General features: G+C 38.2%; 1 protein-coding gene across 9 annotated transcripts in view; it reads right to left on the bottom strand.

Moving 5' to 3' along the window:
* Positions 1 to 18,032, bottom strand: part of GTF2I (general transcription factor IIi) — a 73,151-nt gene that overhangs the window by 30,167 nt on the left and 24,952 nt on the right. For 4 of the 9 annotated variants that reach the window (XM_032786938.2, XM_032786943.2, XM_032786939.2 and 1 more), the window contains 7 exons: positions 17,251 to 17,294; positions 15,998 to 16,075; positions 13,082 to 13,141; positions 12,165 to 12,221; positions 8,846 to 8,908; positions 6,788 to 6,889; positions 1,822 to 1,887 (listed from right to left, as the gene is read on the bottom strand). In XM_032786938.2, coding sequence (XP_032642829.1) covers positions 1,822 to 1,887; positions 6,788 to 6,889; positions 8,846 to 8,908; positions 12,165 to 12,221; positions 13,082 to 13,141; positions 15,998 to 16,075; positions 17,251 to 17,294 — 470 coding nt within the window. The remainder of the gene's footprint in view (positions 1 to 1,821; positions 1,888 to 6,787; positions 6,890 to 8,845; positions 8,909 to 12,164; positions 12,222 to 13,081; positions 13,142 to 15,997; positions 16,076 to 17,250; positions 17,295 to 18,032) is intronic. The other 5 variants (XM_032786944.2, XM_075074057.1, XM_075074056.1 and 2 more) reach the window with 3 other exon arrangements.

The raw sequence follows: 18,032 nt of genomic DNA, 5'->3' as shown, positions 1-18,032 counted from the left end.
GAGATGATCTCCACAGTATGAGTCACATGGGAATCCATGAAACTTGCCACATATTATATTAATCCTTCATTAGGGAAGTTTTATTACAATACTAGAGCTCTGCCAAGTAAATTAGTGGGTGAGTGGTAAGAAGCATCACAAACCCAAAGGAACAGCTTCAGGAGGAAAGAAATGTTTGTAAACTAGAAATGGCCATAGGGAAGCAAAGATAAAGGTGCAACAGCAAAATTCTGAAGGGTCAGATCACTACAAGGCATCAACCAAAACCAGTGTTAAAATAAAAACGAGAATGCTATTTAAAGAAATAACTAACAACAGGTAAGTTTTCACAAGTCGAAATCTTTATTTTTCTTAAATCAATAAAATGTTTAGCAGATTCTCTTATCTCCAGACAGAGCAAAGACATAATCAGCAGTACAGTCTGCAGCGAAGCTTCTTGATTTGGATCCTTACAAGGTTTGGTATTCAAATTCTACCATAACTAGATTTTCATTTTTCAAATTAATCTGTATTCGCCAGCTAAGGAATTGCGTTTACACTATAATACATTTGTACATTTACTTTACATCCAAATACAAAATGATAATACTCAAAGTGTCAGTAATAAATAATCATGACTGACATTTGTCAAGTACCTTTCACCTAGTAATCCTGAGTAATATGACAAAGAATAGGCACAAATCTGGACATACGCAACTCATTGAAATGTAGGAGATATGCATACATACAGGAAGACAGAATTTGATTCTGAATATGGGATCACTTCACCCTTCACTGATATGCAGCCACTTCTAGGACATAAGGTGACAGTTTTTGAAGCATGCACCATAACCTCAAGTATTAATTCAGACAGGTGGCTGCAAGACTGCCCTTCACTAACAAACTATCAGAGACTTTCAGGGAAGCTAAAACGCAACCACCAAATTCAAAGTTAGGTGGTGCCACTGGGACTACAACTTCCCTCCATATCAAAACCAGATATTATAAACCAGATTCTCAGCGGATTTATGTCTGTGTAGCACCACTAAAATCAGGTCAATTTAGTTAGTCAGCATTTGAGTTCAACGGTACTATGCAGATTTATGCCAGATGAGAATCTGGCCCTGGATATTTAATGACTAAGTGGTCACGACTCTAGTTTTGAACGACATCCAAAAAGATACTCCCATTTTGAACAGTAGATGGGTACCAGAAAAAAATATCAATTTCTAAGAACGTAATAACCTTTGCCCCTCTGTCAACAAATGCAGTTGGTCAGCTCTCTTGTACAGAAACAGAAATGATTCTGATTGCAACACATGACAATCAGCCTCACAGTCGGACACATGCGTTACCTTCTCCTTTTAGGGAATACATGATTGTCGCTTCATTTTAAAAACAAACAAACAATTTGCCATCCACAACAGCAAAGAAGCAAATCATTACCATAGGAAGGGCTTTCCAAGTAACAGATCTAAATATTGCTTTATGTAAGGACTTGATTTACTGCTAGTAAGATTAATAGAAGTAAGAGTAAAGGTCACAACTTTCAAATGGGGATGCCGAAGATTAGAGTTTACTAGAGACCAGGATGCTCTGCATGATTAAAGAATAAAGTTAGTTAGGTCCCTAACTTTAGGCACCCAAGTTTGAAAATCCTGGCCCACGCGTTCATAAAGAGCTATTTTCTCCAGCTTTAAGTCTTGTACGATATTAAACCCTTCAGTGCTGTCAGTTCTGGCATGTTCCAGAGTCAAAAACAGGATGCATGCCAAAAAGTTGAGACTTCCGCTGTCAAAGGGCTAGAGGCAATTGTTTGGAAAGGAGTTTGTTAACACATACCATATTTTCTTTCAAATAATTCTTCAACCTGCTTTCTCAAGTCTGTAATTCGGGCATTCCATTTCTCTGTAAGGAAAAAAGGAGGACATGTTAGACTACAAATGAGATTGAGCCTTTACAAAGAGTATTTTGGTATTGAATTCTGGAATAAACAGTATGTCTTTAGAGCTCTCACACACACACAGATTCATGTGGGGGTGTGATACACACTCTACATCTCAATATATAGGGGGTCTGGTAAACAGTCTACATCTCAATATATATGTATAGCAAAGAAATAGAAGAGAATAAAATGTTTAAGATTACCTCCAAAACTTGTGCAGATGTTAAACCAAGTTTAAAAAAATTAAAGGACAAAAATGGGCTAAAATTAGTCCAAAAATGGGTTTTCTTCGACGTTTCAGTCAGCAGCTCACACCACCATCAGGGTAAAGTCAATTTTCAGCAGCTATTGACAGTTATTTAAATCCAGAGCCTGAGAAGCTTAATTAGGAAAGCTTGATACAGCTTACATCGAGTACATGTAGCTGTTTTGGCGCAAATGTGTAAAACTACATAGGTCAGGAGGCATCATGCCATCCTCTTCATTAATCCAGTATTTGCCAAAGTCCTGATGTTGGCTGGATTTGCAAGTCATCCATAAATTCCTATTTCTGAAAGAAGATGCGGACTGCAAGACACAGACATTATCCACATCCAGTTGTGTGTTGTACGGTGAACTGGATTTAACAGCAGTATTTTTAAACATTTTAATTCTGTGATAGAAATTGCATCTTGTTCTCATATAAATTCAATACCTTGAGGAAGAGACTACTGGCTTTTTGAAGATGATGCCAGCTGCTGGCTGGCTTTTAGTGACTAATAAGCAAGCATTTTTGTTGCCTATTTGTAGAATAGACTTTTCTGACCTCTCCAGTTACAAGCTCAAAGTCAGACTGATACGTTTAGCCGTTACATCTCCTTTTGCTGAAAATCATTCTCTCATGTAAGATGAGATACAGGGTTCAGCTTCAAGTCTATACCAAAATCTGTTTTAAATATCAAATCTCCTATTGGAAAATACATACAGCTTCAGAAGTCAATTGATTTTTATATGCTATTTCTTGGATGTCAAAGATACACTGTGTATTTCAAGCTTAGATAAGAACAAAGCCTTGTCCACATGGCAATTTTTTTGGGAATAACTAATTTTTTCAGGATATATGTCCTTGAGAGTATACAAACTTCTTTTTCAAATTATCTGATCTCATCCTGCACTAATCAATCTGCTTTGGATTTAGCGATTCACAGGAGAATCTCTGCTGCGGACTCCGTACTCTTTAAGCACTAGACCTGGTGGGACGCACATGGACTGTTTTGGGAGGGCTGCCTTGGAAGTAACCAAGAGACCATCAAAGGCACCCAAGCAACCCCGGACTTCATCCAGGAGGTTCTCCCAGACAGCCAAGATCTCTTTGGCATGCCAAACCTTGAGCCAGAGACCCAGGAACCAGAGAAATCCAGGCAGAAAGTCAGCCTGAAACTGCTGAATAGGGAAGAACTACTAGTAAGTATTAGGTACTGTAACACAATACTACTATATAAGGAGATTTCTTAAACAACTGTGTTCCAGGTGTGGCTGGATGCTGCCATTTTGCATGGAGTCTCTGCCTAATGAGTCCTCCCCAACCTTCCTTTAGTGTGCTCAAAATGGCATCTTCCCTTTAAGCCCTAAAAGGTTTATTTTCCTGAAGTATCAAATTCCACAACCACTGGCCAAACGTACCACTCATTGTCCCATCCCCCTTCCTGTGTGATTCTCCAAGATGCTCGTACTGCAGGGGTTAAAAGAAAAACCAAAACACATTTCAAAGCACATTTATTTTAACAGTAGATACAGTAGGAGAAAAAGCCACAGAAAAAGTAGTTTGGTTCACAGTTTAATCAGTGCCCCAAGCTTTTAGCTACCTTTACATTTTATCACGTAAATTGCCAAAATTAGGCTAGAGACATTTCAAAACGCATAGAGATTATAAAGCATTCATGGCTAATTTTAATCAGACCTTCAGTATTAACCACCTCTTGGTTTCAAACCAATTACTGCAGAAGTCTACTTGTTTTGTAGTGCTCCTGATCTGCATGAGTTATAAAAACAGAATTTAAAGCAAAGATAGTCCTCGGTTTGGCATGCACATTGCAAACTAATTCCGCTTTTTTGGGGCTGCCAGGATAGACGGCATTTCCCTTCCTCTCCTGGACCAACTTAGGGCATGGGGACACCATCCTAGGAAACTTTAGCACTGCATAGCTCACTGGTTTGCTCACTGACTTTGAAGAAAGCCATCCTCTACCTGTTGGGAACACACCTAAGGGTAACAAGCTCCAGTGTAAGGGTTGCCTATAGAGACGCACATGCCATTACTAACCTGCCCCCCTCCACCCTCCGTTACCCACCAATCTCCCAGCCAACACTGATACAGAGGTCCTACAGGAAGGGGAAGGTAGAAAATGTCCAAGCGCATCCCAGAGTGGGAAGAGCAGATGGCAGTGGCATTCCAAAAAAAAAAGAGAAATATCAACTTACTGTTGTCATGGAGACCACTATTTACTTGCACCTTTTCTCTGTCCCCCCTACCACATGAAATGCCACTGTCCTGATAGACAGGGGGCCTTAATCAAAGCAAATGAAGCAAAAGATGACGTGGAAGAATAGGTTCTCTGCTACGATGCATTTATCATGAGAAACTCAGTTGAGAAATCTTCCGGCCATAAAAATATCACTTTCTAATAAAATGTTCTCACTCACTCTCTCACGCACACCCACCCACCATTCATTTGGTTACAGTATATTCATTTTCTCTCCACTGCACTCTGGCTTCAAAGTAGGAGCACAATATTTCCCATGACACCGTTCTCTCAACCAGTTGTGGCACATCAGAGGCACTGAGAAAAAAATATCTCTACTTCCACCACCCAGCCATCAGTGAGGATTTCTCCCTTGATCTCACAGATGCTGGACAAAACACAGCAACCACCTATCTCACGGGACAGATATGGCTCACAAGCATCCGGTCTTGTTATGATATAAGACATTTCCACTTTCCCTTCCATCTTTCTAAAGCATATTCCACTGTCATACCGTAGCTACTCAGGGTATAGTTAAACTGCATCCTTCTCCTGTCCATGTGTCCAGTAAAAGGCTTCGGAAGCCCAGGAAGCAGAGGATAAGCTGGGTTTCCCAGAATGACAGAAGGAATCGCAACATCATTAACATCCATAGTGGTCCTGGGAGCAAAAGTTCCTTTTTCCATTGTAGTAAACAGGGCTGAGTTTCTACAGTTCCTGGCAATTTTGACCTTGCCAGAATACTCTACATTATCATCTGCGAACCTTCCACAGTGATTAACTAGGCCTTGCAGCACACCATGGACAAACACCCTTTTCTGATGAAGTCTGAGGGGCAAAGAATTGATACATGGGTCCCATCAGTAGTCCCAATACAACGTGGGAATGTCATTTGTGAAAATCCATCAATAAACTCCTGTGCACTCCCAAGCTTTATGATGTGGCCCAACAGCACCTTGTCAATAGCAGTACACAATTCCATAAGCACAGTCCAGACAGTTGATCTGCTAACACCAAACTGGTTAGCTACTGACTGATAGAAATCAGGGCCAGTGAACTTCCAAAGGGTTTTGGCTGTACACTTCTCAATGTGAAGGGGAACCCCCCGTTGGTGTTCCACCACTGCAACTCCAGGGGGAGGCTTTGCACAGATTTCTAGAAAAGTAGCTTTTGTCTTTCCGAAGTTCTGCTGCCAGTGCTGGTCATGCCAGTTCTGCATCATTATCATGTCCTGCCCATAAGCGTTAAGTTTGTTGAATGAAAAAGCAGTGCTCCATTGAGTGGAGCCGCTTCGGGAAAGTGCCCTGCAGAAATAACAGCTTTATTTCAAACTCCTCTACCCATGCGGCTGTGGCTGTCTCGCTACCTATCCAAAGCCATGAATACCAACAGAGAGGTGCAGCAGCTCCTTCACATTCATGACAGTCAGGATCATGGTGTTCGGCATGTTTTCTCCATGCTGTCTGATAGCAGTTTGAAAATGGTACTTGCCTCACAAAACACAGATGAACCACAGGAATTGTTTAGTCTGAGCCCAAATCCTAATATGTTCTGGTAGGCATCCCACAATATGCTATGAGAAAAATCCCAGAGTGCATACAGCCTAATGGCAAAACACTGGACTGAACACTACACTGTGTATCTGCCCAGAATGCTGTGTGCTTATTCGAAAAAATCACAGTGCTCTGTGGACACAATGATTCAAAAGGGAAGTAGCTTAAGCCAGAATAAACAAAGCATGTGGACGCACTCTTTCACTACAGTTACTCTGTATATGTTATTACAGAAAAAACCCACACTTTCCTATGGAGACAAGGCCTAAGCCAGGCTACTCATCATGAAGGAGTCTCCCTTCTTTTCCCAAGCATGGCTCCGCTTGGCACACTTTTGTTGTGTCACTTGAAGTGTGACGAGAAACTGACTAGATTGGCTCCTAACCTAGGACCTCCAGTTATCCATTAAGCTAAAGTGAAAGTGACCAGCCTCACTCTTTTCTCAGATTCTCTCTCAAGAGATCAGCTGAGAAAATGGCTAAACTGACTTCTACTTCCTGTTATCTTATTTCTAATGTTTATATTATTCAGGTTTCCTCCTCTCCACAATGGCTTCCGAATGGTTTATAAAAGCTACAACTTTGGTTAGTCCAAATTGTGGCTAGAGGAACACTTTACAAGTGAACAAATACAGGTGGTTTACAACTGTTTGCTCTGCAGCAATGTATCTACAAAGAAATATAGGCTGTTCGCTGAAAGCCTCTACTTATCGCTTCAAAAGTCCCACAACCTGATGTTATCTAGAGTCATCAAGAAGGAAAGTTTTTCAGGAAGCAAATGATAGAGATAAAATTGAATTTGAATCTTACCAAAATTGAATTCTCTCACTTTTCTTCTCCCAGCACTGGTAGACTCATTTGCCGACTCAGTGTTCTTTGGTCTCTTGTTGGGTGGTAAGTAGTCCTCATCATCTTAAAAATTAACATGAGATACATCACTGATGCTTTTATCCAGACAAGTATTTTACAGTGTTGGCACTGTCTTGGAGTTTCAGAATGCTAATGGAAGTATCAATCTGTGCCTTATTAAGGGCCCAAATCTGCAACCTTACTCATGTGAGTACTTCTAGATTTAAAGAGAGTATCTGCCTGTGTTAAAACTACTTAGGAAAGTAAAGGTCCCAGGATGTAGCAAAATTTATTTCATATTTTCCTGGGAAAGATGTTAAATGAAGCAAGAAATAAGTGGTGTTCTGAACCTATGCTTGGTCACAAAGTCATCATGGGACAGCAAAAGTAAATTAACATTTACTAAACATCTATCTGATTAACTAGAAAATCTATCCACTGAAAGTATGCATTCACGGTATAGACTATACTGGCATAGCCCCATGAGGTAGATGCATCTTACACTGCCCAAAGAAGTTTTTTCTGTCAGCGCAAGAACACCATCTCCCCAAATGACATTAGCTATGTTAATGGAAAAACTCCTCTGTCGACATAGCTGCATCTACACTGAGGGTTTGTCAGAATAGTTATGTTAGGTCAGGGATGTGTTTTTTATATCCTGGCCAATGTAGCTATGCCAATATAACTTTGAGTGCAGATCAGGTCTAAGTCTTAAAATGCACTACCAAATTTAGGGCCTACACAGGACTAACGCATGAAAGTAAGCTCTACAGGCTCTTATGGTACATTTGTCCCTGCAGAGCTGAAGAGCTCCATGGAAATAGAGGTTCAAAGCAATACAACCCTGTGAGACATGAATGAGTTTCATTTAACAAGAGCTCAGAAAATCAGGGGTTGTTCTGAAGTTTTTAAATTCCAGTAGATTCATGGGTATAGCTGTAGCAAGCAGGAAATAAGATCCTTTGACTTTCTCATTTCTGTGCTATAACCCTCTCTTCTCCAGAGTATAGTTCTGCTCATGAGGCCAAATACACCTAACAGACAGAAAATGCAGTTAAGGAAAGCAGTTAATGAAGGTCTCAGGTCTTTCTGCTCTAATGAAAGAGGTTTAGCAAACCAACAAACAAATTCAAAACAATGCCAGAACTTTGATTTTTTTTCCTTCATGTTATTAGTCTTATAAAAAAATCCTATTACATTTGCAATATTTGCAATCCTAAATAGGAGAACTTGATAACTGCAAAAAGAAAACTGAAGCCAGTCTCATGCTAGAGACAGCATTTCCCCTAGGATATCTTAAGTGTATTCCATTTGGAAAGCACAGTGTATATTTTAATTTGTAGTCATTCGTCTCTCTTTGGCTCTGTGACAGGAGCCAACTTTTCAGCACGGCTTTACTTGTATGGCAGAGAACTTCCAACCAGTACAAAAGCAACATGTAATTGCTTGAGTGACACTTCACTACTTTCATTGCAGCTACATCACTGAACACACTTATTACAAATCAGAGGCTAAAACAACTGTTATCTTGCCAATAGATTTTTAATCGGCATCAGACAACTTGTTTAAAGCTTCAGTTACAGTACTTGTACATGCAACTCATGAGTCCCTTCCACAAGCTCATCTTTAAATAGGAATTTGTATGAGACTAAAGTGTGTTAATACAATCCCTCTCTTTTTTAAGAATGAATATGTCCTTCAGAGTCTTAAATTTTACCTTACAGTTAAAGTAATGAATATTTTGTACTATTAATGCAAAAAATGCTTGAAAAAATTGATAAAAGATTAAATCACTACGTTTTTGGTATGTTGTGTTTTTACTCAACTTCTTGGAATAAGTGTGCTTATGTGGTAGTTCTCATTTCACACACTGGTCAATGCTGACTGGTGATCAAATTTATTCTACTCTAGGTAGTGGGTAAGAGAAAAACATCATGCAACTCAACCAGACAATTGTGCAAGGCTTTTATTACCAAGAGAACCCAAAAAGATTGGAATTCAGGAGTTGGAAAAACTAACCTTCAATGGTGACCTCAACTTCAGGGTCCTCACTTGTTTCAGAAGGGGCACGCTGAGAAGAATCTGAACAAAAAGAAACCACAAAAGCATTTCAGAATGGCACATGCACTCTGAAGTACTTTACCCAAGCATTCAGCAATTTAGTGTTCATATCACCACTTGTTACAGAAGCCTAATGGCATATTAATATGTTTGTTGCACACTATGAATTAAAAAAAACCCCTAGAACAAAGACACTTTACCACAAGCCTTTAAGCATTTATAGACAAAGGTAAGGAGGTGAGGATTATACATGCTAAATTGCATGCGCAGCAGTGCAGAGAGCTGGCATTAATGACATAGGAAATTTCTTATTCCTGGCTTAATAGGATCCATATAATCATAAATAATTCCTCATTGTTATCAAGGATAACTTAAAAATGTAAACAAAGGGTTTGTGCCCTAAGATGATAGATTTTCTGCCATCATTCATAAGATACTGGCAGATTTGTTCTGGTTGTGTAAAATAATTTTCATTACAGATTACAATGTTAACAGTGAAAAAATGATGGAGAGAGTCAAACTGACCTCAGTGGGGCAACATGAATCAGTATAGTCAATAGGATTTGGCTTAACAGTATAAAGTGGGGAAAAACATATACACTGGATAAATTTTTAAAAAAAGGAACCTGATTCTTGTTTGAAACTGTTAAGATTTATGCAGATGCTCTAGTTAGAAGGCATTGTGTTTGTACACCTGGATAAACACTGTCTTTGAGATCTCTAAGCTAGAAGCATAGTAAAATGTTTTGTTTGGTGGTCAGTAGGAAGCAATCTCCCTTCATCATTGCTTTTCACTTTATATCATGTAGTGATCAGCAACAGCTACTGTAATATATTAAATAGAGCACATCACCTATGTCAAATCTATCACCTGGTTCAGAAAAACTTTACTACACTTGTTCCATTTAATTCACGATTAACACAGATAACTAGTAAACTCAAAGCACAAAGAAGATTATGATGTCCTGGTCCTTTAGCCACAGAAGATCAGACAAGCAGTCCATCTAGTCCAGTATTCAGTGTCTGACATCCTTCAGAGGAACATGCAAGAAGTCACATAGGGGACAGTTATGAAATAGTATACCCAGAAGAGTAGAGTAATTTCTTCTTAAACCTTGTCAGTTAGTGGTTGTCTTATTCCCTGAAGCAAGTCTTATATAATGCAACTTGTAGATATTACCAATATAAAATAGATGATCCTTTTTGATCTCTAAGCACCTCTTGGCCTCAATGATAACTTTGTGGCAATAAGTTCCAGATGTTACATTGTGTGTGTATATATATATTATATATATTTCAAAAAAATCATCTTTTCTATTTTAAATGTGTTACCATTCATAGAATATCAAGGTGGGAAGGGACCTCAGGAGGTCATCTAGTCCAACCCCCTGCTCAAAGCAGGACTAATTCCCAAGTAAATCATCCCAGCCAGGGCTTTGTCAAGCCTGACCTTAAAAACCTCTAAAGGAAGGAGATTCCACCACCTCCCTAGGTAACCCATTCCAGTGCTTTACCAATCTCCTAGTGAAATAGTTTTTCCTATCCAACCTAAACTTCCCCCACTGCAACTTGAGACCATTACTCCTTGTTCTGTCATCAGGTACCACTGAGAACAGTCTAGATCCAGTTTCACTACTGCCTCCCTCAACTAGTTTTAAAGCAGTGGTTCTCAAACTGTTTTTTACTGGTGACCCCTTTCACATACGAAGCCTCTGAGTGAGACTCCCCCCCTTATAAATGAAAAACATTTTTTTACATATTTAACACTATTATAAATGCTAGAGGCCAAGTGGGGTTTGGGGTGGAGGCTGACAGCTTGCGACATCCCCAAGCAATAACCTCATGACCCCGTGAGGGGTCCTGACCCTCAGTTTGAGAACCGCTGTTTTAAAGGGGTTTATGAATTTACCTGTTATATACCAGGCATATTATCTATTTATATACCGTCAGAATATTTTCACTACTATTTTGTCTATCATTCTTTATATGTCCTAACATGTTTGTTTTACCAATGCTGCACATTAAAAGCAGGATAATGATGTGGCAAGTTCTTCTTGAATGGTTTCAATCAATTGAAAACTCAGTAATACGTAGTTAAAATTATTCCTTCTGATGTGCACTTGCTATTGTGTTGCCCATTCACTAAATCTTGTATGTCCTTAGTCTCCTTAATAGCTTCGCATGAGGAACTTGGTCAAAGGCGTTTCAAAAAATCCAATCATCAACTGATTCTTCTTCCTTAGGCACTAATTTGTGAGCACAAAGGATTTTAGTAGATTATAGATGCACGATTTATAAACCATTCTAGCTTGTCCATATCATATGTGAATCTAGCTGTTTCTTTTACTCCTCTTAAATTACAGATCAATTTTCCTAGTAGTGAAGTAAGGCCTAATTGCTCGTAATTTTCTGAATTGCCCCAGCATCTTTTTTAAACATACTAATTAAAACTTGACGCATGGATAGGTTTTTAGTTCTTAGCAAAAAAGGGTCCAACTTTCAATTAAGTAGTCCTCATTTAACAAGAGAACAGATTTAAGAACGACATGGATAATAGAGGTCAGGTTTAAACAAGTAAAAGCCTAGATCAGGGATTCTTCGTGGAGGGTCTGTAGTTGTGGAATTCAGTACTGCCAAACATAAGGTTGAGCCTCAGTCTTATCTCTTTCAGGTTGCCCTATAACACTCATTTCTTTCTTCTGGTTCTCTCTTAACAATTAAGTTTCAAACTGGTCATGACACTTGCTTAGGGAAGCAATATATCCAAATTATTTCCTCCCAGGCACATAGTCTCATTAATGCAGATCGGAAGAGCAGAGAACTTTATTTTCCTTTTTTGAGGAACCTAATGCACTTTTAAATTATTGCAATGCCATCTACATACTATGTGATAAGCACCTTTGAAATTCAAATAAGGATTGTAACAATGAACACTGTTGCCATCATAATTTGCCCACAAAACCCATGAGTTTATGATTTAGGATGGAACAAAACTGGTTGGAGGATCTTATTTCTGAATTAATGTAATAGTGTTTTGATTTTATGGTGATGGGCATAAAAGCAATTTATGATTTTAAAAAATGATCACTCCCATCACACTAAGTAATTCTTGATCATGATTCAGGGTGAAAAAATAACCAGCCATCCATGTACAAGGAGAATGGTTGAGGAGATAATGTACTGCAGTTTCATTGTTCTCAAATATTTATGTAAAAAATGAAATTCTTTTTTCAATGCTGTTAATTTATTTTCATGAAAAAAGTTTCATATCTCTAACCTTCTACTGGTATTTCCACATCTGTTCCTTCACTGCAATCGGAACCCTGGTGGCTTCCTTAGATAAATATAAAGTAAAATATACCATAATAAAAATACAGAGTAACTTGTGTTAACATTAACTAGTCAAAACAAGTATTTTAATAAGGCAAGCTTAAAACAAATATCTAAAATCTACATGAACTGAAAAAATGCATCTCAATTTTTGAATCTGAAAAATTCATGAAAGCAAAAGCACTCTGACCTTTATACGGAAGTGTCTTTCTTGAGGTGCAAATTAGCTTTTTCTAATTTTTGTAAATGGGCATTGGAATTGTATAATTTTTCACACACACATACATATATATGCACAGACACACACCACTGATTTTTGGAGGGAGGGGGGCACATCGTTTCACCAGATTTTCAATTTCTGCAAAGAACCATCTTCCCTCACCACACACAAACACTTTCCCCATTAAACTGTTTCTCCCCATGCTTTCTCCCCCACTCCAACCCCCCCAGCCCATAATATTTTTAAAAAGAATCAAGTTTGAAATGTGGCACGCAAAGAGGGTTATTAAAACAATTAATAACATAATTTTACACACAAAACTGCAATGGAAACAATGTTTAAATTTTCAAGAATTCCTAGCAATTTTTCACGCCTCAAAATTTGTTTGAAAAGGGCCTGATGTTAAGAGAGTAGATTAAGAAAGCAGAGTACTCCTGAAAAAGTCAGCGTCCCCTTTTATTGTGTCTTAAATTCAGCACCCAAAAATTTAGACACACAAAAACACTTGTCCCTTTCAAAAATGTACATCCCAGATCTTATTCTTGTCTCATACCAGCGTCTTGAGAATCAGCACTCAGATATCCAAATACCAACATTGCTGTAAGAAAATGTTGATATGAGAAACAGAATTGAAAAAAAAATACCTGTGTACTTCTTTGCAAGGGCAATTTTTTCATCAATTTCTGATGTTTCTGAAGGGCCTGCTTTGGAGACATAAAAGTAAATCTTTAAAAATCTATTTCATAGTAAAATTCACTTTTTCAGCCACTAAATTAATGTGTTAAACCAGCTCTGTTTATTAAGTATATTAATGAAGTACATTTGGTTTCCATAGCTTAAAAAGCTATCAGAATAAAATTATGATTGGGGAACATTCAATTCAATGAGTGTATGGAAGGCTATACTCAGAAGAGAAAATCTCTTGGAATTACATTAAAACAATTATAATTACTAACTGGTATCTTTTAGTGGTTTGGGATAGTTTCACTTAACTTGATTGGGCAAACTATATTTTCAAAAAGGGTTAAAATTATCATGACTTAAAGTGAGTGATTTGTGGGTGTGTGATTTTTATACTCTATCATCTCTTAGTGTCAATACACCTTCTGATTATACGAGCATGTAGCTCTAGCCTGGAACTAGGCAAGGACTTCATCAGTTTACATGCGGTATCTAAAAGACACAATCCTGCTGCATGCCTAACAACCGCAGGCTACAACAGGTTTGGCTACAGGCAGTGAAAGTACTCAAGCATTAATAAGAATTCATTTGGAGATTAAATAATGACCAAGTAAAACAGAAAAAAGGCAGTCTCAGTCCCAGGTTTCTTAAATCTATGTCACATAATTGCTATCAGTGACTCATTTGTCAACGATTACTATTCTGGTATTACATGTAAACTGGCAGGGTCCCAACCCAGCTCCAAATAAGAACTACATATGCATGACAGAGTAAAAGTAATTCCCCTTCCAGAGTCTGGTTTATTACCAAAATGATAATTTCAAAATAACTCTATATGAACTCAAACTGAATCCTCTTTCTAGGATTCCTTTCCTCAAGACTTGTCTTGTCACAGGCCCTGGATCCCTGTGCCACAGAGATACTCCCACGTTATTTATATTCATGGTGAAATCTCATGATCCATGCCTGCCCTGAAGATTCAGCAACTGACCTGTAGATCCCTCCTGGATTCCCACACCTGCTAACAAGGTGGGCCATTTAGGGCAGGTCTACACTTACCAGGGATTGACGGTGTGGTGACTGATCCAGTAGGGGTCGATTTAGCAGGTCTAGTGAAGACCTGCTAAATCGGCCCCAGATTGGTCTCCCATCAACTCTGGTACTATGCCGGTATGAAAAGCGTAAGGTAAGTGGATGGGAGAGTTTCTCCCATCGACCCAGCGCAGTGCAGACACCGCAAAAGATCCACCTAAGCTACATCAACTCCAGCTACGTTACTCACTTAGCTGGAGTTGTGGAACTTAGGACAACTAAGCCCTGTAGTGTAGATCTGCCCTAAGGGACAAGAGAAATCACATAAGTAACAGGAAAAATATTAGACACACAATGTGGGTGAAGTAATAATATCTTTTATTGGATCAATCTCTGTTGGTGAGAGAGACAGGCTTTCAAGTCACACAGAGCTCCTCTTCTTCAGGTCTAGGAAAGATATTTTGAGTGTCACCATTAAATGCAAGGTGTAATAGATTGTTTAGCATAAGTAGTTAGCTCACATTGTGAGGGACCATTCAAGGTAGAGTGGCCTTTAACACCTCTGCAGTCACAAAAAGAGGGGGTTAGTGATTGTTCTAATAAGCCCTACAACAAATAGTTACAAATTGTTGTAATAAGCCATAAATCCAGTGTCTCTATTCAGCCCACGATTTTTGTGTCTAGCAGAGTTATGAATTTAAGCTTCCAGGCTCATGTTTTTAAAGTGTTGTGCAGGTTTCCTTTGAGGAGGAGTACTGATGGGTCAGGTGTAGGGTATGTCTACACAGCCGACATTCAAGTGCTGCAGTGTAGTTATGGCTCTCCCAGCGGTGTAAAAATAAATAAATAAAAATAAATAAATAAATAAATAAATAAATAATAATAAAAAAAAAAAAAATACCACCTCCATGAGGGGAGTAGCTCCCAGCGCTGGTGCACTGTCTACACTGCCACTTTACAGCACTGAAACTTTTTCACACCCGAGTGAGGAAAGTTGCAGCACTGTAAATGGCAGTGTAGACAAGCCCATAGAGTGATCATTTTGTGAAAAGCTTCAGTACAGAAACATAACCCCCTCCGGCCCACAACAGAACCCATACAGGGTATTGGGGAAGTAGAGCAAGAGTCAGGCTGGCTGTAACACTAATAACATGAGATTTGTAAAAGCAAGGACTGTATGAGGTGAGTGGGAAAGAACTATGTAAAAAGTTGTTGCAACCGTGTGTCAATAATAAGGAATGCAGACTAGCGTCTAAATAAAAAAAATATCTAAATGACCTATGTATAAACAAAATGTAGCTGTTGCTTATTATTGTATATAACAAAAAGTAAACCAAAACTGGATCACTACAAACAGCAATCAATGAAAAATGCTGTCAGATTTACTAGCACTTTTGCAAATAAAAAAAAAATTAAACCAGTTTTAGACAATCTAATTTTTATGGTAGATGAAGCGTTGACCCAGAAAGCCTTTAGCACAATGCCTGGTAAAAAGGTGACAAAGTTGTCACTGGGGTTACATTTTGCAAGCCCATCATCAAAGCAAAATACAGTGTAGAGTTCTTCCACAATTCTACCAGCTTAATGTAGTTATTTAATACTAGCTTACTTTCAGTGATCTGTAATGTCACTTTCCCACATGGGGGTGGGGGAGCTCCCAATTCTGTTGCAGTAGCTGGATGCCTATTTGCTTCACTGAGAGTTACTTAAATGGCTACCAGCGTAGAGGTTTTGTATTCCAACAAATAAATCTAGTTTAGCCATGCAACTACAATGTGTCTAAAGACAGGAAAAAACCAGCAGTTAGATACATCTTATGCGACAAAATATATGGAAGCTAATATTACCTGGAATATTATACTGATAGTAGTCAGGATCCTCTGATTCCTCTTTTACTGTTACTGTTGCCATCTCTAGTGAAATTCCTGCAAAAGCAACCGAAAAGTCACCCAATCACATATGCATGATAAAGGAATTCAAAAACAAAATTCCATCTTGTCTTTATTGCACAAAGAGGAGCAATCAGTTTGAAGTAATGTGATAAGTTATTATGTTTTAAAAATGGCATAGTGGGGTTCTAGCTTTCTTTTATCTCAATAACTTCCTTATCAAATAGGCTCAATTTACCCTATTTCTCTTTTCTAACTTGCTAGCCCTACAAACTCAACCTTGGACCAAAAAGTCAAGCTGGGTTCTTCCCTTCTTGTACACAATCACAATCATACAAGTTTTGCATACCCTCCTATGCACATGGCACTTCTAAACTAATTGTGGCTCACTTATGTTTATACAAAGTAAAGTCAGTTGAAATCTAGAGATTTCTGGAACTGAATCATTTTGCTCTGTACAGCAGCAGCAGCAGTGCTGTAGGGCCTTGAACTGGTCTACACTCTGCTAAGCAATGCTCTCAGCGTGTCACCAAACTGGCTCCAAAATGTTTTCAAAACATTTTGACTAGAGGAAGATTACCACCCCAAGAGTCTGCAGAATAGCATTAATAATGCTGCAAATGTTCTAGCAACATTTGCAGCTAAGATTAGATGATTCCCCTTCTTTTCAGTCTCTCTGTGACTGGTTACTTTACCAAAACAAGAAAGCACATTAACTCTTTGTTAAAAATCATTAATCTACACAGCAGCTGCGAATTTACACTATCTAGGATAAATATTAAGGGATATTAAGCCCATATGTTAGGACTGAATATGATAGCTGACAGGGCTAGTTAATTCTTCCCTCTACCCAAAGGACGTAGAAAACAAAGAAAAATGGGGAAGACGTTGTAGTCTTTCCATCTATTTACAGTCTTATGACACTGTCATTAGTACAATTATATTAGACATTTTATAAAATTGTATAGGCCACTATTTCTCAGTCCCCAAAATGGATACTTTGGACCAATTAAATCCTATAGTACTTAGTCGGCTATAGTGTGGTTAAATGAGGAAAGGAGTTTGTTAATATATTTATTGATTGCAGTCAATTGCTGCTATTCTAGCGCATTTCTGTTTGCACTGTCTACCACTATCTAAATGCAACCACTTGAAATTAAGGCTGCTTGCTCAGAATTTTTTGCAAAGCAGTATAGAACAAAGTTACATACCAGAATCCTCATTTGGTTCTGTTTTTACTTGAACAGGAGGGCCACTAAAGAGAAAAAACCCACAAAATTAAAAAAGAAGAATCTACAATATGCTTATGGAAGTTTCTGAAGTGCTTTTATTATCTAATAATAACTTGGAATTGATATAAAGAAGTTAAGAGAAAAAATTCACAGTGCCATGTAGTAGCTATTCTGGAGTATCTTATGTGGCTTTCAATATCATTCATTCCCTACCCAGCTTCTTTAAGACATATTTAGTATTACAGAACTGCACTATTTTTAGTAAGATGTGTATTTAGAAGCATATAATTCCACAAAAATTTGCATTTTGCAACATACATTTTACATTCATAAATTTCCAACTTGCTCCAGACACTGCCAAATGGTAAAATTGCATGACATTTAATGGAAGAGACAGTGGGAAGGATTAAGCTTGATGCACATACTTGTGACATACTGCTGCATGCAAGAAGCTCATTACTAAATGATAACATATGAATTATATTATCATTATATATCACTCATGTAGGCTCAAGTGAAACTGATATCTATTGAGTTCTGAAGAACTTATACACACAGCCAAGAGTAAGAGGTAGTTTGACAACATGCCATTTTTGATCTCAGGTAAGCAAAGCTTATTCAGACAGGAAAAAAAAAGTTTCCAGAAAGTTTCATGCCATATAAAAATACATACTAGACACTGAAAACCATAAAAGTGTATAGAGTGTTCTAATTTTTTTTCTCTCTCTCTTTTAAAAGGTGCTGTATTCATCAGACAGAAA

The sequence above is a fragment of the Chelonoidis abingdonii genome, chromosome 20 (genome assembly GCF_003597395.2).
Source record: "Chelonoidis abingdonii isolate Lonesome George chromosome 20, CheloAbing_2.0, whole genome shotgun sequence".
Classification (NCBI taxonomy): Eukaryota; Metazoa; Chordata; order Testudines; family Testudinidae; genus Chelonoidis; species Chelonoidis abingdonii.
Note: the sequence above shows the minus strand (reverse complement) of the source record. Positions and strands in the feature narration are given on the sequence as shown.